Source organism: Eptesicus fuscus, chromosome 10 (genome assembly GCF_027574615.1).
Source record: "Eptesicus fuscus isolate TK198812 chromosome 10, DD_ASM_mEF_20220401, whole genome shotgun sequence".
NCBI classification, from domain to species: domain Eukaryota; kingdom Metazoa; phylum Chordata; class Mammalia; order Chiroptera; family Vespertilionidae; genus Eptesicus; species Eptesicus fuscus.
In genome coordinates, this window is record NC_072482.1 from 42078555 (window position 1) to 42098213 (window position 19659).

The 19659-nt window shown below is 37.6% G+C and overlaps 1 protein-coding gene across 26 annotated transcripts in view; it reads right to left on the reverse strand.

Moving 5' to 3' along the window:
- The window catches only part of SNAP91 (synaptosome associated protein 91), a 123939-nt gene that overhangs the window by 82022 nt on the left and 22258 nt on the right, over window positions 1-19659 (reverse strand). For 25 of the 26 annotated variants that reach the window (XM_054721867.1, XM_054721866.1, XM_054721863.1 and 22 more), the window contains exons 2-5: window positions 5480-5622; window positions 4738-4813; window positions 3728-3830; window positions 1626-1719 (exon numbers count right to left, since the gene is read on the reverse strand). In XM_054721867.1, coding sequence (XP_054577842.1) covers window positions 1626-1719; window positions 3728-3830; window positions 4738-4813; window positions 5480-5622 — 416 coding nt within the window. Of the gene's footprint in view, window positions 1-1625; window positions 1720-3727; window positions 3831-4737; window positions 4814-5479; window positions 5634-6690; window positions 6717-19659 lie in introns of those variants that run through there. The other variant, XM_054721860.1, reaches the window with a different exon arrangement.

Consider the following 19659-nt stretch of genomic DNA (forward strand, 5'->3'; position numbering starts at 1 on the left):
CAGAGCACATTAAAGTGTCTCAAATGATTACTAAGAAATTCATCTCTATTTTACAAATGTTGTGTAATTCTCTTAGTAACCCTACCAATATCAAAAGATGGATCGCATTTTTCTTGCTTTAAGTCAATGAAGTTAGTCCTATCAATTATAAGACATACATACACTCTATTTGATCAGTAATCCATAGATGGATCATATCCACCTTTTGAACATCTGGTCTTTTGCTGCTTTTACTATTTTTTATTACATTCTTCCACCTCCCCTATGTAATGTTCTCTGTGTAAGGGTTCAGGTTCCAGGGCCTGCAGTAACTCAGAGAGGAAGCACAGCATGGGAAATAGATACCTTATCAGCAACCCCTAAAGCAATTCTCAAGAATCATAGCATTTACGCATCTACCAAATACTCTAACCACCAAAATAAAGAAGAATAATTTCTCCTCATTCCCAAATCCTCATTCACAAGCTCTGGTGTTTTTTTTTGTTTGTTTAGTTTTGTTTTGTTTTTTTCACCTTTTATGACTTTTCTCCTTAGGACAGTATTATCGAAGGGAAGAAAAGCAAAGAAAAATAAATGTACAAAAAGAGGAAAAGATAAGCAATTCCATAAATACCTAGCTAAGTCCTTACTATAAAACCTGTCAAAAACAAGATAGTTTGCTGCTTTTACTGAAATGTCACAGGAGTTGGGTGTTGTGACTAGGATGCAATTATAAAGTGAACCATATCGTTGTAACAGAAATTTTAAATTATTAATACCTGAAGAAAATAGTTTTAAACAACCACCAAAAGAAAGAAAAGTTAACAATGTGAGTTAACCTTTTGCATTCGGATGTCGAGTGTGACTCGACACGGTTAGCATTGGTAGCAGGAAACGAGAAAAAAGCAAGCGAGTGCAAAGGGTTAAGAATCTTACTACATGTTAGAATACTTTATTTTCATGAATTAAATGTTTATTTAATTAGACTTTTTATTTTGAAATAACTATAAATCCATATGCAGTTGTAAAAAAAAAAAATATGGATTCCCAGGTACCATTCAACCAGTTTTTCCCAAATGGTAACATTACAACACTATATTATAATATCACAGCCAGGATATTGGTATTGATACAATCCACAAATCTTATCCGGATTTCCCCAATTTTATTTGTGTTCATGTGTGTGTGTATGTTTAGTTCTATATAATCTTACCACAGCCAACACACAGGAATGGTTTTAGAGACCAGCCAGGAAGAAGGACCAGGACAAAACAGAAATAATTCTCTTTGGTGGATGGTGTAATTTAGACGGTCTGTATAAAGTGGCTTCTAACAGCAGGCGGAGTCAGCTGCCTGCAGGTACATTTTGCACTACATTCTGTCAAAGACAACAGGAAATGGCCATCCTCCTCCAAACCTGGGGTTCCAGGAATGCATCACTCACATTTCCCCATGACTTAGTAAATACCTGGTAAGCTGCTGGGACAATCTGCACAATCATCTCCACTGCACTAACAGCTTCAACCAAGGGCTTATCTAATGTAAATGAGGGAGATCTCAATCTGCTTCCAGCTTTACCTGTAGCCCACCTTCAAATAAAAGACAATCCTGACTGTATAAGAAACATCTGCCAGTGAGATACATACATCAAATTCAAGCAGTGCATCGATTTGTCCCTGCAGTATTGGCATACTCTTTAGTAGCTTTTCTGGAACCATTGTTCTCATTACACCATCAGCCCTACAATTTTTTAAAAAGAGAAAAAGAGAAAACTTGCTTGTACATGAAAAATTCAAGACCACACACATTGTTCTAAGCTGTTTCCCCCGCTATTTCCTTGTTAATCATGTGGGATGATTTTGAGACATGAAGAGGTTGTAGTTGACCCCGCTCTCTGTACTACTTCCTTTTATCCATTCTTATTTTTCAACCACACAGGCAACAAAGGAAGAGAGCCATGTGGTCTGGATATTTAGAAGTCAGTTGAATTTCTAAATGGATTCTTTTAAATATTTAACCTAGATAACTGTATTCAAAATATAAGTTTCCTAAATGCCAGTTTGTTTGTTTCTGAGAAAGAGAGAAAACATGTCATGGAAGTCTTCAAAACCTGTAGGCCTGGGAGTCCAGATGTTATACTATGAACCATCAGTGAAGAAAAATGCATGCTGATAGGCACAGTTTGGCCAAAAAGAGATAAGTGTTTAACGAGCCACATAGAATGAAACCGGAGGTTAGTGCCCGAGGGTGCCTCAGAGCAGGCAATGAACCCTGGACCCACCGCTTAGGGAGCCCCTGCATCCAGGGATGGTCAAGCAGTGGCAGTACTGCAATGGGTGAGGAAAATGTAATGTGAACAGGCCGATGACGGCAATTTTCAAGGTCTTTCTCACTTCAATGGTAGGAAAAGTATCCCAAAGTGTCCTGATGTGCATAAAAGGGTGAGAAGTTTCTGAGAAGGTGTGGGCTTGTGGTGGAGAGGCCACAACCCATCTGAGAACATCAACAATGATTGCCCAGGGCCATCTTAGCAGGCAGAGGAAGGTGCATGGACTAGAATCATCTCTACTAAGAAGGGGTTAAAGTAAGGATCTTCATTTTATAAATGTTCACCCACAAGAAACTAACTTATTTTGAATAGGTAAGCTTATTATTGTTCATCACCATGATTTAAAAAGTTCAAAGCTAAGGCTGGGCAAGCTATTAGAAGAATAGAGTTAAATCTTTTTGTGTGGATCCCTGAAACTAAAATATTAAACCTTCTACAATACCTTGTCATTTTTTCAAGTTAGAAAAAATCACAAGATTTACACAAATTTTTGACTGAACATTTCAGATTAAACTCAAACGTCTATTTAGAAGGAAATAAATGTTAATTAAGAATTAAAATGTTTCTGTTTCAATTAGGCTTTCTTAATCAACGGTTAGTATTAATAATTAGTTCAATTATGGTGTGTGTGTGTGTGTGTGTGTAATACCAGGGCGGTATTACCTCTCAAAAAGAGATCTCCACCGTGTACACAGTTCAGTTTAACCTCAATCAAAATACATTGAAATAATTATTGTCAACTTCAGTCACTGCTCTTTTAATTAAAATTTGTTCAAATTCTCTCCATTTAAAATTGAATATATATATATATATATATATATATATATATATATATATATATATAGAGAGAGAGAGAGAGAGAGAGAGAGAGAGAGAGAGAGAGGCCAGATTATTATGATCTCTGAACGCATAATAATCTGGCCACTCAGTGTATTTGTATCTCAAATGGGTACCAAAAGTATTCTAGACTTTTGCTGGAGATCAATCACCTATTTGCCCTGAGCTTTCTATCAGCCAATGCAAAGGGGAAAACTGATCAGGTGCACGATTTATAGTATCTTTGATATCAAATAAATGAGGTACTCAAGAGAAGTACACTGAGTGGCCAGATTATTATGCGTTCAGAGATCATAATAATCTGGCCACTCAGTGTATATATGTTTAAGAATTTTGAATTGATTTTAATAAACAAAATGTTATACCAGAGCATCATGTCAGATTTTATGCATGATATATAAAGTAATGCATATTATAACCTCAAAACTAACTTCTATAATATTATTGAGTTTCTTTTTCAAGCATTTGTAAACAGAGCCTTCATAATCAAAATTATTTGGCATTTAAGATTAATTAAAAGAAATTAAGTATGCTTTCAAAACCTTTTTCTACACAAATAAATAGGAGAAAGAAACAACATACCCTTTCTTCACCCTGGCAAAATCAAATGCCATCTGTCTGTAAGAGAAAGCCTTTTCATTTAAATATCTACTATAGCGCCTTATGAAGGTAGACATATCATAACCTGGGGAAGGAGCGGAGAAAATAAAATTAATAAAATACCTTCAATTGTGCTTTGCTTAGTACCAATTTCTTTTAACTCCCCAGTGTAACTAATTCTAGGATGCGGTCAATAAGTGTATCAGACAAGCCTCATTTAAAATACTACTGCAGTCTACGGCCATACCACCCTGAACGCGCCTGATCTCGTCTAAAATACTACTGCAGGCAAAAATGCTTTTGCCATGAGACATTGCAAGACTATTCAGTTTAGTTATGCTATCATCCTTGAACAGAATGTCTATTCTGATTTTTCCTTGCAGTTTTGTTCACTGTTTCAAATAACAGCCAGTTTTAGACTTAATATGTGCAACTCTCTGAGAACTCTCCACTTGCTTGGTGTGCCTGCCTTATACGTAATAGCAACCAGCAAATATGATGACTGAACAGATGAATGCCATTTGAATTCTATTCATTTATAAAGAACACTCCTTCAGGACTGTTACCTGTTTTTTAAATTGGGAAAGTACCTTTCATTTCACTGCTTCTTGCACCATTATAAACAAACAACTGTGGGTCTAGCACAACCACTGTTACTATTTAAGGTAAACACTAGGAAGACAAAAATAAAGTTTACATAATTTACATGCTGAGTTATTTTAACAATGAGATATTTAAAAACTAGTATAAACTACCTATATTCAGGGTGTCCCACAATTATTCATTCAAAGTGTACATATACTTTGGGTTAAATGTGAAAAGAAAGAAACATCAATTGAGCTATCAAAAAATGTATGTACACCCTATACTTTTCATTTTTTCTTAAACACACAGTTATAATGATTTTGTATTAATAACTTCATTTCAAAAATAAAAATAATTAGACACAAAAAATATTAGCAAAAAGATAGATAAAACATAAATATTCTCACCATGGGATCCACTTTTGTCCAAAAAATTGCTGAGATTGAATAGTGTATTTCTAGAGGCCAAATACTGAATAAATCTCTGAAAAAAACAAAAATTAGAATCAAACACCAATGTTCTCAAATCATACTTTTAAATAATTTCTGATACTAAAGGGAATTTTTATTTTTACAAATTGTCACTCTTTTCTTTTACTCAGTTATAAATCTTCCTAGTCTCCTGACTTTCTCTGAAGGGGGGAAAGGACTGAATAATACTTACTGAGTTAGAACTAAATTGTATGATCTTTCATTTCTATATATATTAGAAACACTATAATTTAATAAGATTCAGTATGCATCCTATACAAAGTGGGAAATTTTTACATTATTAATATTTTCCAAAATTAAACATGTTTATGAAAGCAATTTTCACTTAAAGGCACAAAGGAATAATTCCTATGGGAAAAATAATTTTATTATCCCTTTTCCCCTCACATTTTTGCCCACTAATACATTGACATGGTAAATACATTTAGATACCAGCAATACTGAATACTTAGATATCTCTAATAAAATGTCTAACCACATTTGCTTTTTGAAAAATAGCAAAATAGAAGATTAAAATTGTACTCTAGAAGAATATGAACCAAGATTTCCTCTTCTTTTTCTGCTAATTAGTGAAAATCCAAAGGGCCTTAAGTCATCATCATCCTCTTCCACAAAAGCCTCATCCCCCACCAAAAATAGACAAGTTTACTTGGTTTACCTCATTTCCATGCACCATGAGATGATGTGTTGTGACTAAAGCTTTAAATACAACCACCCAGCTACTGTTTGTTGCTCGCTCAAAGAGCGTGTCGGCCATCTGAGGAATATTAACATTGGTCTCATTGGTAGCCTGGATCAAGTCTATGAACATATAGAAGATATCAGTCAATTATATTTGTCATTACATACAAAAACTCATTTCAAACATTAAACATTTAAACCTGTTCACTTAAATGAATTCAAAATTGCTTTGAAAATAGTTAATAAAAATTTTATAAGTTAAACTGTATTATTTTTACACATATATTTATGTGTTTTTTCTTGAGCTTATTTTTTTTTTCTATTGAATCCTCTTCTAAATTTTATGTGTTTTCTATTACCAATGTCATTTTTTAAAAGTACAAACTCCAGGAAAGCTAAGCCTCATATTAATCATCTTTGTTATCCCTCCAAGCATAATTGTCTCAGACATGTGGACACTTACTCTATGCATCATTTGAAGTCAATAACACACATGTATTTTTTGAAACACAAGAGCTAAAAGCATATTTCATTTGGATTTTAATTTTGATGGTTATTAATAAATACATTTGTCACATAAGTGTCAGAATGAGAGCAAATAGTAAAAGGAAAGAATTTTACTACGCCCATCTAAGCTTTCAAAGAACATCATGCATGCATTAAATTACTATAATTTGACTCTAGTTTCTAAGGGAGTAAAACTTTATAATAAATTCACTACCCTACATATTATCAGTATGATTCCAGGTCTATCTCAGGGGCAATTTTTTTTACAGTGGCCAAGAGGCGCTGCCCAGCATTCAGAAAACATGGTGAGTATTGTCCAAAAGCTAGCAGAGGCAACCCAAGATCACAGGCTTACAAAAGGAATCTAAGCCACACCGGGGCAGTGAGAAATGAAGAGGAAACAACACCTTAGACTTCTTTTGCATGCCACACCCACCATTCAGAGAACTGCATGTAATTCCCATTTCCTCGGAAATCCCATGCAACCAACACAGAGGCAAACCCATGCTTTACTCAAAATCCACACTCAGTAATCATCGAGCTATGTATTTGTTTTATGCACTTCTCTATTTTATCATAAATAAGGTTTTAAAAAGTTGATACTCCATCACTGAAGTAGCTATTAATTTCTTAAAGGGTATCGATAACTGTTCTGAGTTACAAGTGGACCAAACCAGGCTTATTTCTGACTTTATTTTAAATTCCATTCATCATCCCTGTCCCCTTAACGCCCCTCCCTCAACATTTTCCTTTATTGGAATTCTATTCATCCTTCAAGAAATCTTTCCTGGTCCCTTTTAAACGTAGCCCCCTGTGGCCTCTCTCTGTTTTAAAACTTGAGGCGCTTTGTTCTTGCTGGGTGTTCAGATTAGATGCGTAATCGTCCTAAGTTCCTGCCATACCAAAGCTCCTGGAAGATGGAAACAGTCATGCCAATGTCTTGTTTCCTGTGCAGCACTTCACAGAACACAATGCACGGTAAACATCTGCTGAGCGAAATGTATAAAAGCTATACTTTAGCCCCAAATATAAGCAGTTCTTTGAAAAAGAAAAACCACCATGCTCTCGCATTGTTTTCTGAGACAGTATCATGGGACTAATTGAAATTCTGTTCCAGTCATAAATTCTTCTATTCGTTTATTTACTGAACTGGGCTCAGGGAACACAGAAATGCACTGCTGGTCAGAGGAGACAAAAGCATGATCAGATAATAGAGAAACCCCTCTAAGAGATGAGTAAAGAGAGGCAAAATAATAGAGCAGAAAGAGCCCCGGGCCAGAACCCCGCTCAGCCCCTGCCTAGGTGTGTGACTCTCAGCAAATTAATATCCCTTTGAATCAGGTCCTCATCTTTTAAATTGGGGTAATAATTACTACTTTTCAGGGCTATTATAAGAATTGCAAGTGGTCTGAACAAAGTAGGTGCCCAAAATAAATGTTTGTAAATATTGTTACACATTATGAAAATGCAGTGAGATAGTAGAAAAGATCCCATGGGAGGGACCCTAAACTCAGCTATGACCTGCGACAGGAATGAGAAGTACATTTTTAGCAAATTTGCAAAGTGTGGAGTCATAAGAGGTGCTGTGTCCTTGGACAAATGTGGGGGTCTTAGCGCTAGGTGTGGGCAGGTGGTGGGGAGAAACTTAACTAAAGAGCGAGGGAATGGCCGGTGAGGGATCTCACACATGACATTAAAGAGTTTGGATTTCACCCTATGGACTAAGGGGACTCTTGGAAAAGTACCAATAAAATTTCACTTTTAGAGTCAACCACGTTATTCAGCAACTACTAAATACTATCTGCAAGGTAAGCAGAAGCACAGGATGAGGAATAATCATCTTTGCCTGGAGATACTAGAAGACTTTAAAAAGCCCAGTTGAGAGTCAGATGAGGTGAGCTTAAACTAAACTAGTAGTGGAGATAGGGGGAGATAATGAATGGGGAACAGAAAGATATTTATGAGGCATCACTGACAGGATTTGCAGGTGAGTACATGGATATGAAGAGGTGAAGGGAAAAGAAATCCTGAACAAGTCCAGGTTTCTGGTTTCAGGTCCAGTTAATGCTTTTCACTGAAATTGAAAGAGAGTTGTTTCAAAGGAGATATGAACTACTAGAGGCCCGGTGCATGAAATTTGTGCACGGGGGCTTGGTGGGGGATGTCCCTCAGCCTGGCCTGCACCCTCTCCAATCTGGGATCCCTTTCACAATCCAGAACCACTGGCTCCTAACTGCTCGCCTGCCTGCCTGCCTGCCTGCCTGATCGCCCCCAACTGCCCTCCCCTGCCAACTTGATCACCTCCTAACTGCCCTCCCCTGCCAACCTGATCACCCCCTAACTGCTCTCCCCTGCTGGTCTGATCGCCCCCTAACTGATAGCTCCCCTGCGCTGGCCTGATCGCCCCTAACTGCTTGCTCCCCTGTCAGCCTGATCGCCCCTAACCGCCTCTGCCTTGGCCCCTGCCACCGTGGCTTTGTCTGGAAGGAAGTCGGACATCCAGAAGATATCTGGTTGACCCGGTCTAATTAGCATATTACCCTTTTATTAGTATAGATTTTGGACATGATATATTTGAAATAGCTGCTGGAGATCTAATTTGACCAATGGATTTTAATGTAACAGTATAAATGTTCACTGACATGGTTTCAGATTCAACATTACAATTTAAATTTAAGAAACTACCACTTAGAGAGTTGTGGTGTAGTATCAAGAATGTCCTGAAAAGGCTATTAAAATGGTTCTCTCTTTTCTAATTGTGTATCTGTGTGAGGCCATATTTTCCTCATATATTTCAACCAAAACAATATATTCCAACAACCTGTATACAGAAACAGATATGAGCAACCATCTTCTTTGGGAGAGGATATTAAGAGATGTGTAAAAATATAAAGCCAAACATACCACTCTTCTCACTACAGTCCTTGTTATAGTAAATAATTATTTTTCTCTGAAAGTATTTTTAGTGCTAACTTATCAATTGGTTTATTATTGTTATTTTAAAAAGGAAAATATTTAAAGACTTTCTGTTTTGATGTCAAATACAGTAATTATCTAAAGACATAAATCACATAAACAAAAACTTTGAATTCCTCAATAATTTAAGAGTACAAAAAAGGTCTGAGAACAAACAGCTTGAGAGCTGCTTTTCTTGGTGTATGCCTAGAAAGGGAATTGCTAGGTTGTAGGGCATGCACATACTTTACAAAATGCTTTTACACAGTAATTGCACCAAGTATATGCTCATCAGTAGTTTATATGAGTTTCTACTGCTTTACTTTCCCACCAAATAAGGGTTTTCATTTAAAGAATTTCAAATAATTCAACAAAACAAAGTATGAACATAAACATGCAAAAAAAATTATTGAAAATTGTGAGAATCTGAATGTGAAATATCTCTGTCATATTTGAAATTCTTAGGATTGAAAGTCTTAGTTGAATTTTGGGAGACAGATATAGTATCTTTTTAGTAGTTTTAAAAATAGCTTTATTGAAGTATAATTGACATACAAAAAAACAGCACATATTTAAAATATACTATTTGGTAAGTTTTTACAAACATATGCACCATAAAACTATCAGCAAAATCTAGACAATGAACATATCCATCACCTCCTAAAGGTTTCCTCAAGCTTTTTTCTATTTCCTCCTTCCTGTCCCTCCCCATCTCCATCCCTGTGTCCCTTAATAATCACCAATATGCTGTCAGCCACTTTACATTAGTTTTTGTTTTCTAAATTTTCTATAAAGCAAATCATATTTTGGGTCACAGGGGACAAGTCTTCTTTCACTCAGCATAATTATTTTGAGACTTGTTTTCCAATATCAATAGTTTATTCCTTTTTATTGGTGAGGTGTGCTCATTATATGGACATACCAAAACTCTGTGTCCATTCACCTACTAATGGACATTTGGGAAGGCTGCAGGTTTTGGTTACTACATGTAAAACTGCTATGAACATTTGTGTACAAGTATTTGTATGAACATATGCTTTAGTTTTCCTTTGAGTAATAGCTGAGTGGAATATTTAAGTTATTTGAAAGTAAATATTTAAGAAACTGCCAAACTACTTCCATCCTGGTTGTATCATGTTACATTCTCACCAGCAGGGTATGAGCGGTCCAGTTTTTGCTGTTGTTTCATTGTTGCCATTTCAACAGGTGTGACAGGGTATCTCCTTGTGGTTTTTCTTTGCATTTCCCTGATGACTAATAATGTTAGACATTATTTTTCATATGCTTTTCATTAGTTTATTTGTCATTGGCATACATTCTTTGCCCATTTTTATTGGATTGTTTGTTTCTTATTATTTAGTTACTAGAGGCCCGGTGCATGAAATTCGTGCACGGGGGAAGGGGGTGTCCCTCAGCCCAGCCTGCACCCTCTCCAATCTGGGACCCCTCGAGGGATGTCCGACTGCCCTCTCACAATCCAGGACTGCTCTGCTGGCTCCCAACTGCTCGCCTGCCTGCCTTTCTGATTGCCCCTAACCGCTTCTGCCTGCCAGCCTGATCACCCCCTAACTACTCCCATGCCAGCCTGATTGATGTCTAACTGCTCCCCTGCCAGCCTGTTTGCCCCCAACTTCCCTCCTCTGCTGGCCTGGTCACCCCTAACTGCCCTCCCCTACAGGCTTGATCACCTCCAACTGCCCTCCCTTGCAGGCCTGGTCCCTCCCAACTGCCCTCCCCTGCTGGCCATCTTGTGTCCACATGGGGGCAGGATCTTTGACCACATGGGGGCAGCCATCTTGTGTGTTGGAGTGATGGTCAATCTGCATATTACTCTTTTATTAAATAGGATAGAAGCCTGGTGCATGGGTGGGGGCCAGCTGGTTTGCCCTGAAGGGTGTTCTGGATCAGGGTGGGGGTTCCCTTGGGGTGTGAGGCGGCCTGGGTGAGGGGCCTGTGGTGGTTTGCAGGCCGGCCATGCCCCCCAGTGAACCAAGTGGAGGCCCTGGTATCTAGGATTTATTTACCTTCTATAATTGAAACTTTGTAGCCTTAAGCGGAGGCCTGGGCCAGCCAGCGTGTGTGGAAATCTTGGCTTCCTCCATCGCTGGGGAAACCCAAGCCTCCCTCCTGCTCTCTCCATGGCTGCAGCCATCTTGGTTGGGTTAATTTGAATACTTGCTCCTGATTGGCTGATGGGCGTGGCTTGTGGGTGTGGCAGAGTGATGGTTAATTTGCATATCACTCTTTTATTAGATAGTATTCTGAATCAAATCCTCTATGAGATACATGATTTGTAAATATTTTCTTCAAGTCTGTGACTTCCCTTTTCATTCTCTCAACAGTGGCTTTCAGAGAACAGAAGTATTTAATAGAAAGTCCTATTTATTAAGTTTTTCTTTTATGGATTATCACGTAAGAAATTGTTAAGTCAAGGTCACAAAGTTTTTCTCCTATGCTTCTAGAAGTTTAAAAATTTTATGGTTGTAAAGTTAGATCTATAATATATTGTTAGTTTTTATAAATGGTCTGAGGTATGAATATATGGTCCTTTTTGCATTGTAATGTCAAATTGTTCCAGCATCATTTGTTGAAAAAACGATTCTTTTCCCACTGAATTGCCTTTGAACCTCTGTCAAAAATTAATTGGCCACATATCTTTGGGTCTATTTCAGGATTCTGTTATTTTGATTGATCTATTTGTCTATCTTTACCCCGATACCATGCTATCTTGATCAATGTAAATTTATAATAATTCTTGAAATTGGGTAGTGTTAGCCCTCCAACTTGGTTTCTTTTCAAAATTGGTTTGGCTCTTTTAGATCCTTTGTATTTTCACATGAGTTTTAAACTGAATTTATCAACTTAAAAAAATGTCTGCTGGGATTTTGATGGGGATTATGTTAAATCTCTACATGAATTTGGGGTGAACTGGCATCTTAACAACATTGAGTCTTCCCATCCATGTGCACAGTCTGTCTCTCCATTTATTTAGATCTGCTTTAACTTGTCTCAGCAATGTTTACAGTTTTTAGTAGATTTTGCTGATAGTTTGATGGGTGCATATGTTTATTGAAACTTACCAAATAGTATACTTTATGTTTGTCCAGTTTTTTGTCTGTCAATTATAGGTCAAAAAGGCTATTTTTAGTATTTCAGTGTTAGGTATATTTTGCCAGATACATTCTCAAAGTATTTCATATTCTTTGATTATTTCGTAAATTGTATTATTTTCATTTAAATTTCTAAATGTTCACTGCCAATTTTGAGAAATACAACTTATTTTTATATTTTGACTTTGTATCCTGCAACTTTGCTAAACTCACGAGTTCTTTTTGGTAGATTCCATCATATTTTTTCACAGATAATCATGTTATTTGTGACAAAGTCAGTTTTACTTGCAATCTTGATATGTTTGTTTTGTTTTGTGTGTTTTTTATTTATGGCACTGGCTAGAATCTCCTGTAATTTGAATAAAAATGGTGAGAGAGGACATCCCTGTCTTTTTCTGATCTTCAGAGGAAAGCATTCATCTTTCACTCTTAAGTGTGATGTGAGCTAAAAGTTTTTCTTAGATGTTCAATTGTTTTATGTTGGGTTGGGAAAGTGCCCTTCTAATCCCAGTTTGCTGAGAGCTTTTAGCATGAATGGATATAGTATTTTGTCAAATCTATTTTTGGCATTTATTGAGATGATCATATAGTTTTATAATGTCTGTTATTATGTTGAATTACATTAATTAATTTTCAACCTTGCATTCTTGGTCATGATGTTTTATCTGTTAATGGATTTGATTCGATAAAATTTTGTAAAAATTTTATGTGAGGGATATTGGTCTATTATTTTTCTTTTCTTAGAATGTCTTCATCTGGTTTGGGGATCAGTGTAACACTGGCCTCATAGAATAAGTTCTGAAGTATTGTCTCATCTTCAATTTTCTGGGAGAATTTTATAGAATTAGTATTACCTCGTTTTAAAATGTTTGGTACAACTTACTAATGAAGTCATCTGGACCTGGAGAGTTCTCTATGTTAGACTACCTTTAAAAAAATCCACAATAAATCAATTTATTTAATAGATATAGAGTTACTCAGATTATTTTATGTATTTCTGAATGAGCATTGGTAGTTTGTGACTTTCAACAAGTTTGTCCTTTTCATACAAGTTGAGAATTTATTGGCATCAAGTTGTTAGCAGTATTTCCTTATTGTCCTTCTGTAGAATCAGTAGTAATGTCTCTTTTATCATAATTACCTGATATTGATCATTTATTTCTTCTTTCATTTTTTTCTGATTGGTCTAGAAAAAGGCCTTTCAATTTTATCTGTCTTTTCAAAGGACCCTCTCCCTCTCCACAATTCAGGAAACCATTAGGATCCAGCTGGGTCCTCCATCCACCCTTTGCTATGGCCTGGACACTCTCTCATGGCAGTAAGCTGGGACAATCCTAGAATTCACCTACTTTGTTTTCCATCTCTTAAGGATGATGGTCCTTTACTGCCTGATGCCCAATATATTTAAAAGTTACTTGATAAACTTTGTGCAGTTTCTCAGTTGTTTCAGGAAGGAAGATAAATACAGAACCTGTTACTTCCATCTTTCCACAAAGTATAAGTCTCTCCTTTTTGGTGGCTTTAAGCAACTGAAAATATGTTACAAAATCTATCTGAGGCAAATTATCATCATCAAAATAAGAGAATATAATAAATAGATATAAGTAGGAAGATAACTTTAACTTTTAGGAGTTGTAAATAATTGTTCACTAAAATAAGAAAATGTCAACAAACCTAAATAGCTCTCAAATTTGTGATCACCTACTTTTTTCCCCACTACTATGTGAGACTCGTGGGAGAACTGTGGCAAGTCTAGGCAGGTCTGGACATGTAAAATGAAATGACTTAGTGAGGGTTTAGGTGGGAGATATGCCTAAAGGGGAAGCACTAGGAGGTACATAATTAAGACAAAGGTGGAACAGCAATAGCAAGAAGTGATGACCCTCAACTGTTAACTGTAGATGACACAGATGAATGGAGTAGGAAACAAAAGAATGAACACCCGCCTGAGAGTTTACAGAGATAAAGGGAGAAGTTTGTAAATGTGCCCAATATGATAAATAGCATTTGCAGAATTTAACCACAGTATCTTTTTTCAAATAAATTATTCTTTAAATTTAAAAGTACAAACCGTGAGCTTTAAAATTTTTCACTTACCCTAGTCAATATAGCTGGATAAAAACTTTATTTGTATTTTTATATTACTACATGCAAACTGGAATGTAATCTAGTTTCTAAATTATTTAGGTAATTTCTTTCATTTTCAATAAAAATATGTATATTTTGTAATTACTCTATAGTCCTTTGTAGAAATATATACCCCTCAAGCCCCCTTATTTGTTCCCCTATAGAATTATGGAAGATTCAAAATTAGAAGATGCAGTATATGTACAGCATAGACAAGTCATTCAGTTAAGACTTTGGAGCCAGACCAGACCCAGTTTAATTACAATCTGTTACTTAATAACTGTCTGATCTTGAGCAAAGTTGCCCCTCTTAACCTCCACTTCTGTATTACTATGATGAGGATAATAATAGCAACTATGTGACAGCTGGTTTATTAAAGTGGGTAAGGGAAGCAAAGAATCTAGAGCCTGACACATTATAAGGGAAAGATATCAAAGTACTAGCACAGAGCCTGATACACTATAGCCACTCCTTATAGTGTATCAGGCTCTGTGCTAGACTGGTTGCATTAAACTTCTTTCTTTTTTCTTTCTTTCTACCTATCATATACTTATCAAAAATACATATGGATATATATCATCCTATCCTATCCTATATAATAAAAGCCTAGTGACCAAATGACAGAACGACCAGAATGACCAGTGGACCAGTCACTATGATGTGCACTGACCACTAGGGGGCAGACGCTCAACGCAGGAGCTGCCCCCTGGTCATCAGTATGCTCCCACAGTGGGAGCACCGCTCGGCTGACTGTGATGAGTGGTGCTCCCACAGCAGGCGATCCTCGCAGGCCACGCCCCTCCCACTAGTGCAAGAATCCTGTGCACCAGGCCTCTAGTACATATATAATATAGTATACAATAATAGGGATAGATACACAATTATAATTAGATCCACCCTTTGGCTACCTATATCAAAAGACTTGGCATACTATGTGAATGAACTCAGTTAATTCATTCATTAACAAATATTTTCTGAATGCTTATCATGTGTCAGGCCCCGTTCTATCAGCTGGAGATACCGTAGTGAACAAAACAGATAGCATCTGCCTTCATAGATCATACTTCCTAATGGAGGGCACAAATACCTAGAGATACAATGTCAGGCAGAGATAAGTACTGTGATAAGAAATAAAGTAAGGGGGTACAAAGTAACAGCGGGTACTATTTTGGATAGAGTGATCAGGAAAGGCCTCCCCAAGAAAATGATATTTAAGTAGTCCTAAAGGCATTGAGGAAGCCAGTCATTCAGTCACCTTTGGAAGGAATGTTTCATGAAGAGCAAACAGCACATGCAAAGGTCCTGAGGTGAGAACGTGCCTGAAAGGTTAAAGAAACAGCAAGAAAGCCACTGTTTCTGGAGAACAGCAAGGGAGAAAGTGGCAGAAAGAGAACTGACCAAACCAGGTAACAATGCATTACAGCTCAGGAAGGACTTGGTATTTCATTGAAATGCAATGGGAAGTTGTTTGAGGGTTTTGATCAGGGAAAGGATGCAACCCAACTTATATTCTGAAGAATTACTATCATGGCTATATGGAGCATGAACTGGATGGGCGGAGTGAAGTTAGGGGGGTAAAGGTACCTCTATTGTCTGAAACACCTACAAAGATGTCCTCAGAGTTATGCCAACATTTAAGCATCATGGCAAACTATACCTTCAAAGTGCTCTAAACATGGGCCAGTTTGAGATGCAGGCAACAGCAACTTTTCAAAATGAACATTATAAACTGCCATGATTCTTCTGACCAATTCGGGTAGAGGAGAGACTGGCCGTGATGCTTCCCGAATGCAGCATCACGACTCACAGAGCTTCACGAAGCCAGCACAAGTGCCCAGCCACCTGCCTGCACAACTGGGCCCAGGGCGTGTCCCACTATTGCTTGGGATGGGGGGAGGGAACGAGGACGCAGTCCATGTGCCAAACATTGCATCCTCAGTTAACTCCAGGGTGGTAGAATATTATTAGGACAAAAATTACAAGTTTCCTTTTTGCCTTTTAGGATCTGTACACAGCTGGTTCTTGGCATTGACAATGTCACTGTTAGGGAAATCACTGGATTTCTTTAGCATAGTGTCTTCATTCATGAGGTAATCACATCTGTCCACGGGCCATAATACGACATTGCTCTTATAGTTTATCCTCTTCCGATGGTTTTCTTAACAACTAAAATGGGGTTCTCAAAAGAACTCTGTGCTTTAAGGAACAGATGTGAGCAGAACCGGGTATGTGGGGGGTGGCGGAGGGATTGAGCAAAAAAGAAAAACTTAAGGACACAGAAAACAGTGTGGTGATTGCTGGGGGATGAGGGGAGATACAGGAGGGTATAGGAGGGATATGTGGTGATGGAAAGAGACTTGACTTGGGGTGGTGAACACACAATACAGTGTACAGATAATGTATTGTAGAATTGTGCACCTGAAACCTATATAATTTTGTTAGCCAGTGTTACCCCAATAAACTAAAAATATATTAAAAATGAAGAGTATTGTAAAGGTAGACGACATTTTTTAAGAGACCACTGAAACAGAAGATCGTGGTGTTCTGCGCAATCCACAAAGAATCTCAAGCCAGTCCTCTAAGCTGGCAGGAACCGCTGGGAGGGCGGCCTTTGCTGACTTCATTGCCAAGGAGAGTGTAGAAGATACTGCAGCCTGGGTTTCTGATTTCCTGCTACTGCCACACGATGACCAATGGCCTATGTCTAGTCTGCAAGTGTGTCAGGTGAAGTCACTCATGTCCTGTCTCCATGATGGCCTTAAGTTTTGTGGGTGTTTTTGTTTGTTTATATTTGTGTGTGTATGTGTTTTTTTTGTTTTTTTTTGCTTTTTGTTTTGACAGAGCCTTGGACTGAAAATACGTTTAAGGGATTTAAATTTAAATGATCTCAAAACAGCACTTTTGGAGTCCCTGGAAAAGAACTTGCCATGTTAGGAAGTGTGCCATATCCCAACACTGATCAACCGTGCATATCTTTTGAAATATCTAACCTAAGATCCTCAGGCTCTAACCAGAGCCCCTCACTGCCTACTCCCCTCAGAAAAGAACAGCCATTTCATCTTCAGCTCACTCTTTATACCCAACACCTCCTTTTGGAATGCTCTAGGACCAGGAAGAGAAGCAATGCTTCACAGTTAGGACTCAAGCAGCAGGAGCAAGGCAGCAGTGTTCTGTTCCAATCAAGCTCCCTACCCACATATGTGAAACGTATGTTTCCTAAAAATAAACCAAATCCTTAAGTGGCAACTCCTGTAGCAGAATTCAGGACTCTTCTCCTTTGCTGTTTCTACAGCCTCATCTCTAGGATGTCTCCCAAAGCTAATCCAGGGCTGGATCTTAACTACCTTCTACTCCTGCTCTTCCCCTGGGCAAGAATCCTTGGCAACACCAGCACCATTCCATCTCCTTGGCCTTACCAAGTCTTGTTTTTATACTTCAGAACTTCCTAGAAGGAAATATCCCAAAAGACCCAAGTTAATTTTCTTTCTGGAATACCCAGGAACACAACTTTAGTTCATAATAGTCTATCTACCTATCTGTCTATCTATCTATCTGTCTGTCTATCTATCTATCTATCTATCTATCTATCCATCCATCCATCCACACACATGCACCATATACACCATACACACACACACATACACACACCATATACTAGTACACTATATAGACAAACACACACATATAAACCTTACCTAGTAAAAGAGAGAAAAAGAATTAAGTGAAATGAAAAGATTATATAAACCTCTCTTCTTCATATATATCCTTAATTCTTAAAAAAATAAAACAACTGAAAATGTTTTAGAGACATTAAAGAGAAGTTTATGAGGCTCTATTTACTGATTAATACTTAGTAAGGGGAAAAATGAAGAATGGTGAGAAATTCAGATATTACAGGTGGTAGCAGAGAGGTAAATCAGGAAGTCAACCCCGGAGACCCCAGGCCCCCGCCCTATCTTTTCCCCAAAAGCCCTGTCCAGCTGAGAACCTCCACCAGCCAACCCCCCACTACACTCTCCTATCCAGCAGGTGGAAAAATAATCACTTTCCTAGTTTCACTAGAGTGCAGGGGGCCAGGAGGAAAAGCTCTTCCTGATGTTTCAGAATGGAACTCATTCAGACCTTAACAACATTATAACAACGATTAGTAGTTCAGTCATATGCTCCAGGTACATTACGGTTAATACAGGCTCTGGGGAGTTAGCTGGAGAATTTAAATACTTATTAGACTATTGCAGAGGAAAACGATTTTTAAGATTTACAAAGCTTCAGTGTTCAGCCCTGGCTGGAGTGATGAGTGATGTCTGGTGTGCATCACCAGACATCACACCAGACATCAAAAGGTCACTGATTCGTTTCCTGGCCAGGGCACATGCCCAGGTTGCGGGTTTGATCCCCAGTTGGGAAGGCAACCAATTGATGCATTTTCATTTTTACCAAGAGGAGTCACTGTTTCCAAGGAGGTTTTCCACCTTTCCAGGTGCTGTGAGATAATCCTCAGCCTCATAGCTTTTCTAAGACCCTGCAGTCTAAAGAAAGAGATGTCTATTTCCTGTGTTTCTCTTCACCTCTTTTCTCCCACTTATTTAGATTTCCAAGATAAAGAAAAACAATGGATCTCGGTATACACAAAAGTCCACAAAAGAGTCATGTAATATCACAAAGATTACTAGCCATCTCAGAAAGAAGAAGAACCTCTAGGAATCTCTACAAAATGACAATCACCCCCACCTCACTACTGAATCTGCTCTGGAGTCAGTAGTGACTGCTAAACTGCCCAAGAGCAATGGACACTCTCTAGTTCCCATCTTCTGTGCAATTGGACAGTCCTGGAATGCACTGTGCCTTTATCTCAGCTGCCTGATTCCCGCCATATCCTAGAGTCCACTGATTTTTTTCTTATACCTTTCACTTGGGCTCTTTGCTATACCAGGCCTTCAAAACAAACAAAACTAGATGAAGTCTCTCAGGTGTAAGTTGGCTACTTAATTAAGCACTATTTTTACTATATTAAGTATTCCTTGGAATAAGTTGGTCATATTTATATGACCCATAATAAAAGTTACCATTTAGTTGTTTAAGAGGTATTTGACAATAAGTGGTAGCATGAAATGAGTTCATCAGAATTTAAATATTAAAGAGTTTCTTTTGTTCAAAGCACGGACAAAGCTTTGTGCTTTAAACTGTGACTAATAGGTCTTTGGTAACTAATTCAGCAAATAAATTACTTAAATTTAGGAACCAGACCATTATATAGAGATAAAACCACTGACATATTTTACTTTTATATTATCCAGTCCTTTATTAGTCTAGTTGAATTTTGAGTGTAATATATTAGAGCCTAAATATCCTTTAGGACAATGGCCACATCCATTACGATTAATAGAATGATTCAATGGCTGACACTACATTTACCAATTCTAATTTCCATTAGTAGAGCTTCATCACACTTTTCTTT